We start from the raw sequence: 19,063 nt of genomic DNA, 5'->3' as shown, positions 1-19,063 counted from the left end.
GTTACTATGAGGGTAGACGTAGGTCACGTGTATGGGAAGAGACACGGAAGGAGAGACAGAACTCAGAGAGAACCAAGAGGGGTAGAAACTGTGAACACATAGGGAATAACCAAGTGCTGTGAACAGCTAACCACATTCAATATATTCTGTCTGCTGTTGATTTGCCTTAATCTCTTTCTGAGACATCATGGTAGATAATGTATTTCTTTCATATATATGTACCTGCTGCTGCTGCTAAGTTGCTTCAGTTGTGTCCGACTCTGTGTGACCCCATAGAGGGCAGCCCACCAGGCTCCCCCATCCCTGGGATTCTCCAGGCAAGAACACTGGAGTGGGGTGCCATTTCCTTCTCCAATGCATGAAAGTGAAAAGTGAAAGTGAAGTTGCTCAGTCGTGTCCGACTCCTAGCGACCCCACGGACTGCAGCCCACCAGGCTCCTTTGTCCATGGGGTTTTCCAGGCAAGAGTACTGGAGTGGGGTGCCATTGCCTTCTCCGATATATGTACATACATACATATATATACACACACACACACATATGTATGTTTTTAATTTAGACACATTCTGAATTTTTGTCAAATAATTATTGACGTGGGTTGCCATGCCCTCCTCCAGGGAATCTTTCCAACCCAGGGACTGAACCCACATCTCTTACATCTCATGCACTGGCAGGTGAGTTCTTTACCACTAGTGCCACCTGGGAAGACCATATCACTACAAACAAGTGACTTCAACTCCTGATTTCATCTGGGTTCAGAGTATAGGCACAAATTTAGCCTGATGAAATTTGTTTTTCACTCCTTGCGAATTAATAGTTTTCTGTTTCATAAGACTGGTTCCATCCTTTAAAGCACTACTTTTTCCTTTCAGAGGGCTTTTACCTTTTTTCTTTCTTTTTTTTTTTTAAAGATAGGACAGCCTCATTTGCTGAACCCTCCTGGCTCCCTTCCAAGGCTTCCTTCACTCTAAGTTTCACACATCCAAATCCCCATGGCTGCTGGTCACCTAGGCAACACAGCAGCTTGTAGGATGGTACAGGTCACAGAATCCCAGGGGGGTAGGGGGAGAGAGAGAAAGAGAGATTGAGTGATTCAAAGCTTTAGATTTGTTCATTCCATTTCAAAAATTTCTTTGACTTTGTCCCTTCTTGACTCCAGCTATGCTGCTCTTTCTTTTTTTCAAGCCCCTCTCTTCTCTTGCTGGTGGTTTCAGACTAGTATCCCTGTCTCTGGCTTCCCTTATCCATTTATCCTCCACGACTGTACTCACGTATCGTGATATTGTCACCTCCCGCCTTCAAACCCTTCAATGCTTCTCCACAGCTCTCTGGAGAAGCATGGTGCTCACGGAGAATGGCTGGCCATGCCCTTCCATAACTTCTTTCCCAGATACTATATGTTTCACCACATTGAACACACTGCATTTTCCCTCTCTCCTCATTTGCTTTTCCTAACCTAAACTGCCCATCCTACCTCTTTCCTTTCTATCCTTGGGTTTGATCAGTACTTGAGAGTGGCTTACAGAACTCTATCTTCCCTGGTGGCTCAGATGGTAAAGCGTCTGCCTACAATGCGGGAGATCCAGGTTCAATCCCTGGGTCAGGAAGATCTCCTGGAGAAGGAAATGGCAACCCACTCCAGTATTCATGCCTGGAAAATACCACGGATGGAGGAGCCTGGTAGGCTACAGTCCATGTGGCTGTAAAGAGTTGGACACAACTGAGCGACTTCACTTTCACTTTATAGAACTCAGAGAAACATGTTACTTCCTAGCTCACTGGTTTATTGTTTAAGGATAAAACTTAGGAACTGCCTCATGTAGAGCTGCGTGAGGCAAAGTATGTGGGAAGGGGCTCCTAGCTTCTGTGCTCTAAATGCACCCCTCCTCACACCTCCACATATTTACCAACTCAGAAGGTCTCCAAACCCTGTCATTCTGGAGTTTTATGGAGGTTTCATAAGACAGGCATGCCTACACACGAAGTTGCTTTAGTTGTGTCTGACTCTCTGCAACCCTATGAACCACAGCCCACCAGACTCCTCTGTCCATGGGATTCTCCAGGCAAGAATACTGGAGTGGGTTGATTATTTCCTTCTCCAGGGCATCTTCCTGATCCAGGGATCGAACCCTCATCTCTTAGGTCTCCTGCAGTGGGGAGGTATGTTGCTTACCATGAGCACCACCTAAGAAGCCCCCATTACTAAGGCAAGACTGATTAAATCATTGGCCATGGTCAACTGATTCAGGGCCCATTTCTCTAGATGGGACTGAAGTTCCAACCCTCAAAGCACAAGACTGGCTTCACTGGCAACCAGTCTCCTTCCTTAGATGCTTCCAAAAGCCACTTCATTTACATAAGACACCTTTATCACTCTCAATACTTAGGAAATTTCAAGGTTTTTAGGGGTCAGTGCCAGAAATGGGATTAAGACCAAATAAATATTTATTATAAATACATCATGACAGGTTTATATCTGATTTAACTCTGCATTGTTCTAGCAGTTTTGTGCATATACCCTGGATAAACAGTAAGGTAGGTGAGTGAAATTATTTTCAACAGGGGACTTTTTAATGCTACCAAACTGTCATTTTTGATTCAGACTAAAGGCAGGCAATGGAAATAAACAAGCAAAATCAAATATGTCCAGATTTTTGCTCAATAAACCCCCAGAGATATTGATCTAGAACATTATTATGATTATCAGTCTAGTTGAAGAAATTGTGTTTGAGTAAGATATTTGACTTCAGAAATGTAGGAATAGGAGATAGCGTAAGATTTTGGCTAATAGAGGTAGCTATACTCTTGTTTTATTTTTAGCAGATTGTAATAAAAAACATAATAGTGATGACACCAGCCTTGCTGCAAGATAAATGAAAAAAATCTCACAGGACTACCACGGGGCAACAATGGAATAAAATATCCAATTTTTAACAGCCATAATAAATATAGAAAATAGCAAAGGGACAAGTTAATGATTTTTAAAACTCATCAGAAGAACAAAATCTATGAATTCTACTATTCAAATGGTGTGTATGCTTAGTAAATCTCTCTTTCTCATGCTTGTGTGAGTCTAAACATTATTGATTTTTTTGTTTCTATTACAGAATGGATATAATATTGGGCATTCTTTTCAATAGTTTAGATTACATATGCTGTTGCTTTAATTTTTAGATTCCATTAACTTTCTTGGAACATATATTTTTAAGATACTTTTAGAATTTGCCAATTACAAATAAAAAAAAAAAAGGAGCTTTATGTCTTCTCAGTTTTGTTTTATACCCTCCCATATAACTTTTTTTGAGTTCCATCTCTCTAGTTTTTAACTTGGTAAAAAAAAAGATTCAACAATTTCCCCATATATTTTAATAATATATGATGAATCTCAAATTCCAGGAGGCGAAAATGAACCATCTGAGGTGTCAATATTAGCTATAAGAAGTTTTCACTGGAAAGGAATTATAGATACTATGAGATTTCCATTCTGGAAAGAAATAGAGTTAAAATAAGGTTGCTGGGTTTTCCCAGAAAAACCATAACAGGGAACATTTACGATATATCATTTTATCGATACCTGTGGCTGTAATCTTCAAGGCCCAATTCCAGAACGGGATGTGGTTGGGGAGAAGGTGGTACTTCGCTCTCAGCCCATCCGTCACTGGGAAGCAATAGGTCTACAAACAAAGAACAAATAAAGCTGTAGGAAACTGGAGGCAGAACTGTTTGGTGCCTGGATTTGTTCCAGTCCATCTCTCAGACATAATTTTCACCAACGCAGAAACCAACCATGAAATAAATAAGTCCTCATACAGAACTGAAGGGCTCATATGTGCACTAATACAGCCTGTATGAAGAAATCGTAGCCTGCTAATATGCTTTTACGGTGGTGACCCGCTGGGAACCCCTGGCAAGTGAAGTCCGTGCATCTTAACTACATTTTCCCATCTCAAAATGGCTGACACATATTCATTACTTGTGATTTGTAGAAGATTAACAAGCCATTTTTTTTAATGACTTAACATTTTGGTAAACAAGATTCTGTAATGAATGCTGTGGATTAGATGGTGATTTAAGCATTGGCCTCAGTGACAAAAAGTACTTAAAAAATCATGAGATACAGTATATCTACTCACCGTTTAGACACCGTAGAGGTTTAAAAAAAAATTCTTCTTGCATCTGCATTGTATTGGAAAACCCTAAGTTTGGGGCCTAGGGAGCAGAAGACTAGGGTCTGAATCCTGGTTTTCCTACCCACAAAAACTGTTTACTTCTCAGTCTATTTTATATGAAAAGTAAATAGACATGTATACTGAATATTACAACTAATAACAAGGATTTTTGAGATCTTTCTGTGTACCAAGCATTGAGTTTAGCTTTAAGTATTATTTCAGTTCAGTTCAGTTGCTCAGTTGGGTCCAACTCTTTGCGACCTCATGAATCACAGCACGCCAGGCCTCCCTGTCCATTACCAACTCCCGGAGTTCACTCAAACTCACATCCATCGAGTCGGTGATGCCATCCAGCCATCTCATCCTCTGTCGTCACCTTTTCCTCCTGTCCCCAATCCCTCCCAGCATCAGGGTCTTTTCCAGTGAGTCAACTCTGCACATGAGGTGGCCAAAGTACTGGAGTTTCAGCTTTAGCATCATTCCTTCCAAAGAAATCCCGGGGCTGATCTCCTTCAGAATGGACTGGTTGGATCTCCTTGCAGTCCAAGGGACTCTCAAGAGTCTTCTCCAACACCACAGTTCAAAAGCATCAATTCTTTGGTGCTCAGCTTTCTTCACAGTCCAACTCTCACATCCATACATGACCACTGGAAAAACCATAGCCTTGACAAAGATGGACCTTTGTAGGCAAAGTAATGTCTCTGCTTTTCAATATGCTATCTAGGTTGGTCATAACTTTTCTTCCAAGGAGCAGCATTTCTCAATTTCATGGCTACAATCACCATCTTCAGTGATTTTGGAGCCCCCAAAAATAAAGTCTGACACTGTTTCCCCATCTATTTGCCATGAAGTGATGGGACCAGATGCTATGATCTTCGTTTTATGAATGTTGAGCTTGATTTAACCCTTATCAAAAAATAAATTATTAAATAATGTATGAAAAAATTGTATGCATAATGGTTAAGAGTATGGTTTGTGTTGCAAAACTACATATTTCCAATCACGGCCTGTTATGCTGTATGAACTTAAGAAAACTACTCAACTTCTATAAACTTTGGTTTTTAAATCTACATAGTAGGGAAACGAATACTTTCATTGGAAGAGCACAGGATTATATAAGACTGTGCATATTCAAACAGTGATTTATAAACACAAAGTGCCAATAAGCACAAAAAAGGATTATTAATCTGTATGCCATAAACTTGCTATGGATCTGTTATAGTGAGATTCTACTAGAAAGTTGACTCTGTTGATGGAACAAGGAAATAATCTCTTTGTCCTTGAGAAATGCTGCTGGTAGCAATCTGCTCTGACCTGCCCACACACCAGGTTTGATGGCTAATTTTATGTGTCACCTTGACTGGGCTCAGGGTGCCAAGACACTCGGTATTCTGTCTGGTTGTTTTGGAGTGATAGTGATTGAAATCAGCAGACAAAGTAGATTGCACCCCTCCCATATGTGGGTATGAACGCATGCTCAGTCGCTTCAGTCATGTCTGACTCTGTGAACGTATGGACTGTATCCCACCAGGGTTCTCTGTCCATGGGATTCTCCAGGCAAGAATATGGAATGGGTTGCCACGTCCTCCTCCAGGGGATCTTCCCAACCCAGGGATTGAATCTGAGTCTCCTGCAGCTCCTGAAGTACAGGTGGATTCTTTACCACTGAGCAACTGCCCCTATGTGGGTGGGCCACTTCCAATCTGTTGATGGCCTGAACAAAAAGGCTGACCTTCCTCTAAGTAGGAGAGAATTCTTCCTGCCTGACTGCCTTCAAACTGAGACACTGGCTTTTTTCCTGCCCTTGGATTCAAACTGAACCACTGGCTCTTCCTGGTTCTTGATCCTGCTAGCCCCTTCAGACAGGGACTACACCATTGGCTCTTTCTTCTAGGTCTTAGCTTGCCCACTTACCCTGCAGGTCTTGGGACTTGCCTTCCTCTATAATCATGTTACCCAACCTTTTACAATAAATCTCTACATATGTATGTATATGTAATACACACACAGAGAGACATACATATACTCACATATACATTCCATTGGTTCTGTTTCTCTGGAGAACCCTGATGAATACACCAGGGAAGGACTTGTTCAAAGCTCTGCATCACAGACTAGTATAAAATGGAGGCAGTTCTAGCACTGCTGAAATATCCCTGAAAATGAGACTTGAAGCAGGAATCTGATAAGTCAGATGATCAGAGTACAGAAGCACGAAGAACAAAGCGGTCAGCACTGTCCTCCACCTCCAGTGACCTGGTAATATGCAGCAGTCAAAGATTTGCTGAGAGATGGCGCTAGTGGTAAAAAAGAACACACACACACACACACACACACACACACACACACCTGCCAATGCAGGAGATATAAGAGACTCGGGTTTGATTCCTGGGTCAGGAAGATCCCTTGGAGGAGGGCATGGCAACCCACTCCAGTATTCTTGCCTGGAAAATCCCATGGACAGAGAAGCTTGGCAGACTATAGTCCATAGGGTCACAAAGAATTGGGCACGACTGAAGCAACTTAGCACACATGCACACAGAGCAGAAAGTCTACAAGGTAAATTGGAATAAAGGACATATGGGGACCACATCTTTTCTATCAGTTCTGATCTTTTATCCTCAACTTCTCAGTTCATTTTTTCACTAGTGGCAAACATAGCTGTGATCATATAACTGCCTGATCAAAAAATTTTCAGTTGCACACAATTGCCTAGAGTATAAAAGTCTCTGTCCCTGGCAGTTAACTTTATCTATTACACATTAGCCACTAGAGACCATTTACAATTCTAGACCCCAAGGCCAGGCTTTTCTACCCCAGTGTACTTGCTCATATAATTGCAAAACCCATTTCATCCATTAAAAGTCCCACCCTTCTCCCAAGGTCCACCTCAAATATCACCTTTTCTATGAAACCTTCACTGTTGGTTTCTGGGATCTATTGGTATTTTTACAACAGTGGCAGAGAATTCTAGTGCTCCCAGTACCTATGGTCTTCCTTTCTTCCTTATACACATCTAGAGCATCAACCCCATTTTCCACCCCTTTTTATAACAAGACCAGTTCTGGACAATAGAAAGTAAGTTACTATGGTCAATGTTGTGTCCAGTTTCAATGCTTAAGAAAGGGTAAATGCAACTTCTCCCCTTTCCCATCTGCCTGCTGCAACCATAAGTGGATGAGGCACCAGAAGATGGCCAGCTTCCAATGGAAAGAGCCCAGGTCCCTCAGTTCTCACTGGGCTGTGATATTAGCAAGAAATACATCCTCACTATCTTTATCCACTGACACTTTCAGTTTATCTGTTAATATTACAAAAACTAATTCTTGTGTAACATTTACCATGTGCTGCTTTTGCAATAAGCTATCAATCTATCATCTACTTGTCTATATTTATTTCTCTTACTGCACTACATATAAATTCATCCATGTCCTCCTCTTTCGCCTCTCATTCTTCTTCTTTAGCATGTCCTCTAGATGGAGAAACAGTGGAAACAGTGTCAGACTTTATTTTTTTGGGCTCCAAAATCACTGCAGATGGTGTTTGCAGCCATGAAATTAAATGAAAAGATGCTTACTCCTTGGAAGGAAAGTTATGACCAACCTAGATAGCATATTCAAAAGCAGAGACATTACTTTGCCAACAAAGGTCCGTCTAGTCAAGGCTATGGTTTTTCCAGTGGTCATGTATGGATGTGAGAGTTGGACTGTGAAGAAGGCTGAGCGCTGAAGAATTGATGCTTTTGAACTGTGGTGTTGGAGAAGACTCTTGAGAGTCCCTTGGACTGAAAGGAGATCCAACCAGTCCATTCTGAAAGAGATCAGTCCTGGGATTTCTTTGGAGGGAATGATGCTAAAGCTGAAACTCCAGTACTTTGGCCACCTCACGCGAAGAGCTGACTCATTGGAAAAGACTCTGATGCTGGGAGGGATTGGGAGGAGGAGAAGGGGACGACAGAGGATGATATGGCTGGATGGCATCACCAACTCGATGGACGTGAGTCTGAGTGAACTCCGGGAGTTGGTGATGGATAGGAAGGCCTGGCGTGCTGCGATTCATGGGGTGGCAAAGAGTCGGACACGACCGAGCTACTGAACTGAACTGAACTGGCTACTTCAAGTTTATTATGATCATTAACTTCAATTTTTATTTTATTCACATGAATAATCTGCGTGTTTTTAAAGTGATGATAGGTGCAGATGTGTTTTCTTTGATGACTCTTTATCCTTGGTAGTTTTTTTTTTTTAACTTTTTACTTTATATGGGAGTATAGTTGATCAACAATGTTGTGATTATCCTTAGTACTTTTTAACAACAGATCCACTTGCTGTAAAGAATTTTTTTTTTCCTCTTCATCCAAACACATTTGTTAAGGTCTTTATCATCGTGAAAATCTACAATTCTTGTCTCCTAAAAACAGTATTTCTGGATCCCACTGAATATACAAGGTAGGTCTTGATGGATATTTTACATATTGCCTATAAAATACTGTACATCTAGTTACTACTTCATTTATGACCAAATGACCCTTATTTTAATCTCCATCTTTTATTGTTGTGACTTATTTTATAGGATCCATTCTGCAAGGGCAAATCAGAAAAGAAGGACAAAGGGTTCATGTCAGCAGCAGCAGCAGCAAGCTATGGCCCTGGCCCCAAACCAGCCTACCAACTGATTTTGTACATAAACTTTCATTGAACACAATCATGAACATACTGTCTATGGCTGATTGCACACTACCGTGGCAGAGGTGAGGAGCTACAACAGAGATCCTATGGTCCAAAAAGCCTAAAATGTATTTTATGACCCTTTACAGACAAAGTCTGCTGACCTCTGCTTTAGACTATTGTTGAGAACAATAACAACATTGTGTTCATCGTTGCAGCCTAGCACATTCTACACAATGAAGTTATCCCATAATCATCAGTCAAGTTGAAAAGTATAATTCAATTTCTGATCATCACTGCAGAGGCAGTGCCTTACATGCTATTCGGGGGTGGATACATGCAAGTTCCCAGGAGGGGACATATTGTACATAATCGCACTATTATGTGTCTCTTCAAAGGACCCCGAGGCACATGGGTTCAGTGGGACAGGATACAGAATTAAAACATCTGGTTTGGAGTGTGGGTGAAAGGCCTGAGAAGACCTCAGTGGGTGATCCTGGGCCGCCTTGGGGCCACAAGTGCTTGGGGCAAGGGCTGGAGTTCTCAGGAACTAAAAGTGGGGAGGAAGCAGCAGTAGAGCACAAAAGGGAGATGAGAACAACGGGAGGAGAGGGAAGAACAAACCAGAGGTAAACTGCACTTCGGCTATTACTTGGCCCAGGGTGAGATCTGCCAGAAAGAATCTTCAGAAAATGTAGTGTGTGTGCACTTCATTACCATTCAAATGCCTAATCGGATTTTATAGTGAACCCCTGGGAGAGAACCTCCATCATTATTCCCACCCTGGAGCCCCACACTCATTCCGCTGCAGGCATTGTGAGCAATTCTCCAACACAAATGTGAATTTTCTGGTGTTATAATTTCTACAAATATTAGTTTTAAGAATGCCTTTTCTCTCTAACAGCTTGACAGGATTATGTATATATATAAAAAATAACAGTAGAACAGTGGGTGGTACGTACTATTATTACAAAAATAGATGGAACACAGCATATCAACATTGGACTTTTAAATATACAAAGGAAAGGAGGAAGGGAAGAAAAAAAAGTTAATGTTTTGGCTGTAACAGTTCCTCTCCTCATTAGACATTACATTTTGTCAAGTCAATCTTGTTTTTCTAAAGGAGCTCCTTAGAAACCTGGGTGGTGGCAAGTCAACATCACTCATGTTTCATGAGTCTCAGTGGCCTATGACCACCTCATGTGCATCTGAAACTCAGGAACTCTCAATGGTTCTCAAAACTGAAAATGTTATTAATACTACAAAGAAGTGACGAGCACAGTATTCTTCTACAGTATTCTCTTTCAGTCAATAAGCTTATATAAAAAGTAAGAGCGTTCCATCTACTGGCCTATTACAGTTAAAATTTAACAAGTCTATGCTTTGATAGGTCAAATTCTTATAAATGAGTATTGTATCACAGAACCACAAGGAAATAATAATGGATTTTCTGTGCTTTTTAAAGAAATAATGTCTAATAGAATTTTAAAAGAGCTGGATTTTTAATGTTACCTTGGAAAGTTGAGGTAGGAGGAGGAAGTGTAGCAGGTACCTGGTGGACCATGGATCCATGTCTCAGGAGGAAGAGAACAGACAGAACCTTCCAGTGGTTCTGTGCCTAAAGGACTCTCATTGTTCAGGGAAATACAAACTTAGAACATTCTACTGAAGTTCCAAAGTATCACTGCATCTTATTTTCAGCATGTGTTTTGAATGGATTTTATTATTTAAATATTTTTTTTTCTGGGTGTATCCTTACACTTTAACTAGTTTTATAGTTTCATTATGTTTGCCTCTGCCAGCCTTCCTAGAGATATTATCCCATTTCCTTGAGTGTCTCAATGTCCTCTAAAAATATACCATGTAATTCTCACTTCAGCGAAATATTTTACAAGCACTGAAAATGAAACAAGATAGGAGGCAATGTGTCCAATGTTCCTTTGAACATCATATTAAACAAGGAATAAAACTCTGAATTTGGATTGTCACTGGACTATGTGATGCTTGAGAATTAAATGCCAGTCAAGTTATATAAGGGCTGGAAACGTTCTTGGTCATTATTGGGACATGGTCAAGAGAAGGCATTTCTGGTGTGAGGGGAATCTGCTGTTCCTTACCCAGATTCTTCCTGCCTTTGTGACAGAAGGACTCAGAAGGAAATCCTGCTTTGTCAAGAAAATATTTAATTGTATTAAGATGGGAAAAGACATACTGACAGAAAGTCAAGTCAGTTTCTCATAAGAGATGTGGGTCCAGTCCCTGGGTTGGGAAGATCCCCTGGAGGAGAGCATGGCAACCAACCCTGGTATTCTTGCCTGGAGAGTCCCATGGACAGAGGAGGCTGGCAGGCTATGGCACAGAGTCATAAAGAGTCAGACACAATTGAAGCAACTTAGCGCACACACACATGAGAAACATTAAATCTTCTCTTTATTGCCTTTCTCTTAATATTCTGTCATGAATATCTATTGCTTTTGTAGTTCAAAAAAAAATTAAAGTTACTAAACAGAAAGGAGAAGCAGGGAAATAAATTTCTTGGTGGCCTAAAGCATAATTTTTGAAAACAGAAAGAGGAAAATCTAAGGCTTTTACATGTAAAACTCCACTAGAAATGTGACGTGTACAAGATAATCATGGTCATGGTTCATGGCATTTACCACTCAAAAATAAGCATAAATCTGCAAATTGTGCTATGATCACTCCATGGTTTAATACCAGTCCATATATATTGTGAGTTGAATTGTTATTTACACTTGGTAACTTCCAATATTAAAATATTCTTAAACAAAAATAATGGTTTGTCATTTTGTTTCTGCAGGCATGGTTTGTTTTATACATAACCCTCCATGTTTGGGGCAGCAAGCACAGAAACTGTCACTTAAACTGGAGGCAATGCCAGGAATCTGCTTCACAACTTGTGAGTCAGCTCCCCCACCCTTCTCTCAGTGTTCAGAACTCAGAGTAACGAAGTCTGCACTTAGTCTAATTAATTCCCCTTTGTTCCTCTTTTTTTTTTTTTTTAAATAAACACTTGTGTTTTCTCACACCACTTGCAGTAGATAATTTTCAGTAGAGAGCCTTACCTTTCTGTTTGTCTTGTGGACTGTACGTGCCAAATGGATGCAATGTACTATTATCATTTCTCCTGGAGGTGGTTACAGCATTTTGACAGTTCTCAAAGCAGGGCTTAGAAAATGCCCCACATTCTGTAGGCTCCTAAGGAATGAAAACAAGAACTACATTCACTTTTGTAACATGTCCCAACTTTGTCAATGAAAGCAAAGTGAAAGAATGATCAACTTTCAAATAATTTTTCAAGATTCTCTGGCATGGAAATCCTGGACAGTGGAAAATCAAAATGTTCCTATCAGTTAAAACATCTTTGAATAAGAAATAAAAACTACTGACATTGTGGTGTTAAGGCTTAGGAGTGCTGATAGCCAGTACGAAAGGGGATTAACTTTATGATTCTTTCCCGCCACGTACAACTGTCTTCTTTCACATTTTCTTCCATCTGGGAGTGCAGCTTGTGGTAATGTCAACATAAGAATACAGTTCATGCCAAGGGTGTTTCTCTGCCAACCAGATGGTTCCCCCCTCTCTCTCTCCCCCGCTTGGCGACTAAGTGCATATGCTTTAGGACAAGTCAGAACCCAGACAGGTTTACCACTGAAAAGCCACGGGAGAGCCCCACTGCAGACACCAGGCTTTTCGGCCAGGAACTGTAACAACCTTCTGTGACACTGCCAGACAGTGGTTCTCCTGAGAGTTTTCTCTTTTACCATATTTCCCCCTTCTATTTTGACAGTCTGTAAACAAATTCAGACTTAAAACTGCTATCTTCATAATCATGCCCCCATATGGCCTGTGCCCCAGATGCCCCCGAGACATTAGAAGGGGCTGACTGCAGGGAGTTCTAGCCGCTATTCAAGAGGAACAAGGCACAGAGAACTGGGTTTTGCTTGGGTTCACATAACGTGTCATCCTAATAGATTCAAAGAAGTGAACTGAAAGCCATCTCAGGACCATTCCCTTGACCACTGGTGAGAAGAACATGCCCCAGACAGAAACATAAAATTGATCTCCAAAGCTCTTTCCTTCTGAAAAAGAGCATTTGACCCAAACAATGCATTTGATTTTATACTCCTCTCTTTTAGTTATAATAACTTGGTATCCTGCTAGTTAAACAAAATATTCACAGCATTCAATGCATACATTCTTCATAATTAAGATGTTTTCAGCTACTACAGGTCCTTTGCTTTTTGTCAAGGTCTATAACACTTTTTCCACACCCCAGGGGTGCCCTTTGCCCCGTACCACTACTCAACCAAACCAGGTGCAAGCTACTCCTAAATTTAAGCTGGAGCCCTGGCAGGAAGGTGAGGTAGGACCTACCTTATGTCGGCAAGGGCTTTAACAACAACAAATTTTTTTGCTGCTTTCCTGGCTCTTTGATAAATGACACAATCAATATCCCAACAACTGATCAGTAACCAGCCTAATTAAAGTATTCAGCCTGTAAAATAGAGCTGTCGAGGAGCCTTCCATTAGTGTCCCAGCCAATAAAAAATATAATGGATTTTTAAACATATTCTGCTTCTACCAAGCTGAGCTTACAACTCAGGGGAGGGAAACGTTTGGGGGAAGGAAAAAGAAAAAAACAGGTCATAACCCATTTTTTAATACCAAGTCTCTAGGCTCAAATAGAATTACAATTGAACCTCAAGCTCATCCTTTGAAAAACATGTTTCTGTTTAAAACGATTTTGATTCAATCAAGGGCTCATTATGTATTCTTCACAAGGTTCTCATCAAAACTGTTTACGTATCTTGTACATCTGGGTAATGTGGGAAAATACCACAAAGACTATATATTTTGACTTTTCTTAAGTAGCATCTTTTTTTTTTTTTTAAATATCAATATCATGTTCAAGTAACCATTTTGGTGTTCTTTCCAAACCTAATTGATTTCGCTGAATATATGAGCAGTGCTGAGGCCTTTTTCTAGGTTACTGATTCTTTTTTATCATACCTGAGGGTGATTGCTGCTCCAGAGGACAATCTTCCAAACACATGAGCACACAACATATGCTTTGACACAGTAAAACAGATTTGGGAGATCAAATAGCCACAGCCTTTTTTTTTTCTTTTTAATTTAATAAAGATTAGCTGTACATTAGGCGGCTGTCGCTATATGAAAAAAAATAATACTCTTTAATCTTCATGGGTACCACAGAGATTCTCACTAGCTGAGAGAGCCAAGTGCCTGCTCATCCCCCATGGAAAGCATGTAAATATTAGGGAAACCAAAAATGAATCTTGTTTAAATGTCCTCATAAAAAATTTTTTGTCCCATTTCTTATTCCTAATCGATTTCCTAGTGAACCATATCAACAGGACACTTCTGAAGATGGGCAACAAACTGAAGGCTTAGTACTTGCTTCTGATGGAATAATTGTCAGCCCAGCCCAGAGCGTGAGAATTAAAATGAAAATACCTGCGGTAAAGGAGAATGCAAATAATAAAGTGTCAACTTGTTGAGGCAAAACAACGAGCATTTATCCACTAGGCATTCATATATTGGAGAGAAAGACTGGAAACTAGGGAAGATGAAAAGTGGGGAGGGAACTCTTTTAGCAGTGTTCATTTCTCTTTTTCTTTTTTTCATTTGCTATCTATTACTTCTGCACAGATATGGAAATCTTGAGCAGTGTATTTCCGACTTTTCTATTAGTTGAGAAATCTTTGCTCCAAGACATCTTAAGGGAGATTTAAAACACAGATGCATGGAAGGGGTGACTCAGGGGCCCACAGACCTTACTTCATACCTGCCTCCAACAACTGGGTTCCATGGAGGTCTAGGGCTCCAGAGTAAGAATGAAATTCAACTAAAAAGGAGCTGATTCTCTCATAGTAGGAAGCAACAGATAAGGGTTTTATGACTGTGTACATAAGTGAAATCCATTAAATATTCATGGAAACCTCTATGTCACTTAAGCAGACACAAATGTTGAAAATGAGTTGGCTCATTATATATAGTCTTCAGTAATTGCCAATTTACATTTATTTAACATTTAGAAGGTTATGTATAGAAGAGTAAAAAGGTACAGTTCCTCCTTTCCAATAGCCGATAATGTGACAAAGTAAGATACAGCCTGGAGAAGGAAATGGCACCCACTCCAGTATTCTGGCCTGGAAAATCCCATGGACAGAGGAGCCTGAAGGGGTACAGTCCATGGGGTCGCAAAGAGCTGGACATGACTGAGTGACTAACATAGAAGATACAGCTAAGTTTACTTCAGCTTATCCTCTCAGATGAAGTAGGCCTTATATGAAACTTTTATTCATTTATTACACAATGTATAATAACTGTCTACTGAAACAGAAAGTGCTAGTTGTTCATTCGTGTCCGACTATTTGTGACCCCATGGACTGCAGCCCGGCAGGCTCCTCTGTCTGTGGAATTCTCCAGGGAAGAATACTGGCGTGGGTTGCCATTTCCTTCTCAAGGGGATCTTCCTGACCCAGGGATCGAACCTGGGTCTCCTGCATTGCAGGCAGATTTATTTTTTACCATCTGAGTCACCAGGAAAGCCACCAGGGAAGCCCAGCTTTCTACTAGATGCTGGTAAATGAAGATAGATGAAATGATAAGGCAGACAATAGTATCGCCATCTACAAGTCCTGAGCATTCAACTATGTATGTCTTTACATAGCCAGGAAATGACCCAACTCAATCTAAAACTCTAGAGCCCAAACTTTTAACCACTATGAGTCCCAACTACCTTCTATTCTTAATCTGAAAATCTTTTACCATTTTTAAGTTGAATTTATTATTAAAACAGTGTTTTAATAGAATTCTATTTTAACTTCCTGTATTAATATATCACACAAACATTATTTGTCCTTAGAGAATATATATGTGATTTTCTCATGTTTTTCTCACCTCTTAACTATTATCAACTTACTTATCTTTTCTTAAAATAATTTGTAAGATAATTTAATAACTATTGCCTATATATTAGCAAAAGTAATGTTTTAGGAATACTTTATGGTAAATATAATTGATATAATATATAATTGTAAAATATAATAATTATATAAATATAATTGTATGTAAGTGAAATACTTAGCAATATCAGCATTCAATAATATTTTGTTTATACTTCATGTATACATAAAAATATTTCTTACATTAAAAAACTCCATAAATAATAATAATAATAATATATTTCAAAAATATAAACTACCGCACAATTGGACTCATCTCACACGCTAGTAAAGTAATGCTCAAAATTCTCCAAGCCAGGCTTCAGCAATACGTGAACTGTGAACTTCCAGATGTTAAAGCTGGTTTTAGAAAAGGCAGAGGAACCAGAGATCAAATTGCCAACATCCACTGGATCATCGAAAAAGCAAGAGAGTTCCAGAAAAACATCTATTTCTACTTTATCGACTATGCCAAAGCCTTTGACTGTGTGGATCACAACAAACTGTGGAAAATTCTGAAAGAGATGGAAATACCAGACCACCTGACCTGCCTCTTGAGAAACCTATATGCAGGTCAGGAAGCAACAGTTAGAACTGGACATGGAACAACAGATGGGTTCCAATTAGGAAAAGCAGTATGTCAAGGCTGTATATTGTCACCCTGCTTATTTAACTTATATGCAGAGTACATCATGAGAAATGCTGGCCTGAAAGAAGCACAAGCTGGAATCAAGATTGCCGGGAGAAATATCAATAACCTCAGATATGCAGATGACACCACCCTTATGGCAGAAAGTGAAGAGGAACTAAAACGCCTCTTGATGAAAGTGAAAGAGGAGAGTGAAAAAGTTGGCTTAAAATTCAACATTCAGAAAACAAAGATCATGGCATCTGGTCCCATCACTTCATGGGCAATAGATGGGGAAACAGTGGAAACAGTGTCAGACTTTATTTTTGGGGGCTCCAAAATCACTGCAGATGGTGACTGCAGCCATGAAATTAAAAGACTCTTACTCCTTGGAAGAAAAGTTATGACCAACCTTGATAGCATATTTAAAAGCAGAGACATTACTTTGCCAATGAAGGTCCGTCTAGTCAGGACTATGGTTTTTCCAGTGGTCATGTATGGATGGGAGAGTTGGACTGTGAAGAAAGCTGAGTGCCAAAGAATTGATGCTTTTGAACTGTGGTGTTGGAGAAGACTCTTGAGAGTCCCTTGGACTGAAAGGAGATCCAATCAGTCCATTCTGAAAGAGATCAGCCCTGGGATTTCTTTTGAAGGAATGATGCTAAAGCTGAAACTCCAGTACTTTGGCTACCTCATGAGAAGAGTTGACTCATTGGAAAAGACTCTGATGCTGGGAGGGATTGGAGGCAGGAGGAAAAGGGGACGACAGAGGATGAGATGGCTGGATGGCATCACTGACTTGATGGACTTGAGTTTGAGTGAACTCCAGGAGTTGGTGATGGACAGGGAGGCCTGGCGTGCTGTGATTCATGGGGTCACAAAGAGTCAGACACGACTGAGCGACTGAACTGAATTGAACTGAATAATATGAAACAAGAAGCTTGTTTAATACATCAAATTTTAAATTAGTTAAGTTGCAGATCTGAATTTGTTGTTGTTTAGTGGCTAAGTCTTATCTGACTATTTTGAGTCCTCATGGACTGTAGCCCACCAGGCTTCCCTGTTCATGGAATTTTCCCGGCAAGAATACTGGAGTGGGTTGCCATGATCTCCATGGGATCTTCCCAACCCAGGGACTGAACCCATGGCTCCTGCATTGGCAGGCAGATTCTTATCACTGAACCACAAGGGAAGCCCCAGATTTGTATTACCCAAGCACACATTGTAGGGAAGAATATAGAGAGCTAATTGCATTATAATGATCTTCACAGTAAGCATTATAGACATCTTATTAGGAACCTAATAAGGTATGGACAATGCTAGCACATCATCCAAAAAGTATATAAGCATGTTATATGCTTTAAAGTTCCTAATCTGAATAAAGTGTAATTCATAAAGTCCAGAGCTCTAGGAATTTCTGGGGAAAAATTAGAAATTATGGACCTGTTATACTGGATACATGACTTAATTTATATGTACATTTTTATATTTCTAGTTATACCTAAAATATATAACCACCTATTTGCCACATAATCCCATCAGAGCACCTCTAGGTGCATATTTTTCTAATTTCAGAAACCAGTATGAGCTTAGCTACCATACTAGTGATGGAAGTGTGAGTTTTCTGGTGGCCATTTGGGCAGTTTGCACAGGGAAATAACAAATTGCATCACCTCCATTGGTCTCTCTGGCCTCCTCAGAATCACCAACTGGATCATCCCTCGGATGTTTCCTTCCATGGACATGGATCGTCTAAGTGTTTCCATAGCTTCGTGGTTGGACTTTCCCAGAAGAGATTCCCCATTAACCGCAATCAGCTGGTCATTCATCCGCAGACGGCCATCCTAGGGTGGAGGTAAGAAAAACAGTATTAAGCAGAGAAAAGCATGTGATGCCATGTGACTGTCAGGCAAAAGTTCACGTTTAAAATAAAGGAAAAAATTCAGCTATTAGGGATGATTTATTTTCCACAGCAGAAAAAGGTTCTGGATTTTATCAAATAGTCACAAATATTAATAATAATGAATTGTGTGAAAGTGACTTTTAGAAATCATGGAGTCCAGAACTACAATAACTTAGACATTTGTATAATATCTCTTACCTAAACCTTTGGCAAGTGTGCTAGGCTAACCTGATTCTGCCATTTGCTCTGGAAGCTACCATGTTGCTGACTCAAGGAAAGGGGGTTTAGAAGCAAAAGACAGTGGCCATATTGCTTGCCTTTTCAGGCACAGAGAGACACCATGCTTAAATGTTATGTGCTTGACAATAGTAATGGATCTCATAGCTAGCTCTATTGAATAGTGCTGTGAAAAAAAATTCTCACGTTATTTTCTCTAACGCAACAAAAAGTTGCTAGTCTGCAAAAGGATGCAGAGGTGTGTAATGCAGGTCCAATCTGGTACCGTGTCTTCTAGAGGAAAGTCTTGACAAAGGGGACTGTCAAGCCTTTTGTGAGGAGTCTCTGACTGAGAAGCACTTTCACCCAGCACCTTCAGGAAGAAACACCACGTACCACAGAGAACTGGGAAGTTTGGCACATGGATAAGCGGCCCAGATTCTAGTCTAAATCACCTCTAGGTACTAGTCATCTTCAGCTAGAAATGTCCCT

General features: G+C 40.2%; 1 protein-coding gene across 2 annotated transcripts in view; it reads right to left on the bottom strand.

The window, feature by feature from the left end:
* The window catches only part of PARD3B (par-3 family cell polarity regulator beta), a 1,151,446-nt gene that overhangs the window by 437,529 nt on the left and 694,854 nt on the right, over positions 1-19,063 (bottom strand). For both annotated transcript variants that reach the window (XM_061382241.1, XM_061382248.1), the window contains exons 12-14: positions 18,126-18,296; positions 11,919-12,051; positions 3,574-3,673 (exon numbers count right to left, since the gene is read on the bottom strand). In XM_061382241.1, coding sequence (XP_061238225.1) covers positions 3,574-3,673; positions 11,919-12,051; positions 18,126-18,296 — 404 coding nt within the window. The remainder of the gene's footprint in view (positions 1-3,573; positions 3,674-11,918; positions 12,052-18,125; positions 18,297-19,063) is intronic.

The sequence above is a fragment of the Bos javanicus genome, chromosome 2 (assembly GCF_032452875.1).
Source record: "Bos javanicus breed banteng chromosome 2, ARS-OSU_banteng_1.0, whole genome shotgun sequence".
In the NCBI taxonomy this organism is placed as follows: Eukaryota; Metazoa; Chordata; class Mammalia; order Artiodactyla; family Bovidae; genus Bos; species Bos javanicus.
The sequence above is the reverse complement of the archived record's forward strand: the minus strand, read 5'-3'. Positions and strand labels throughout refer to the sequence as shown.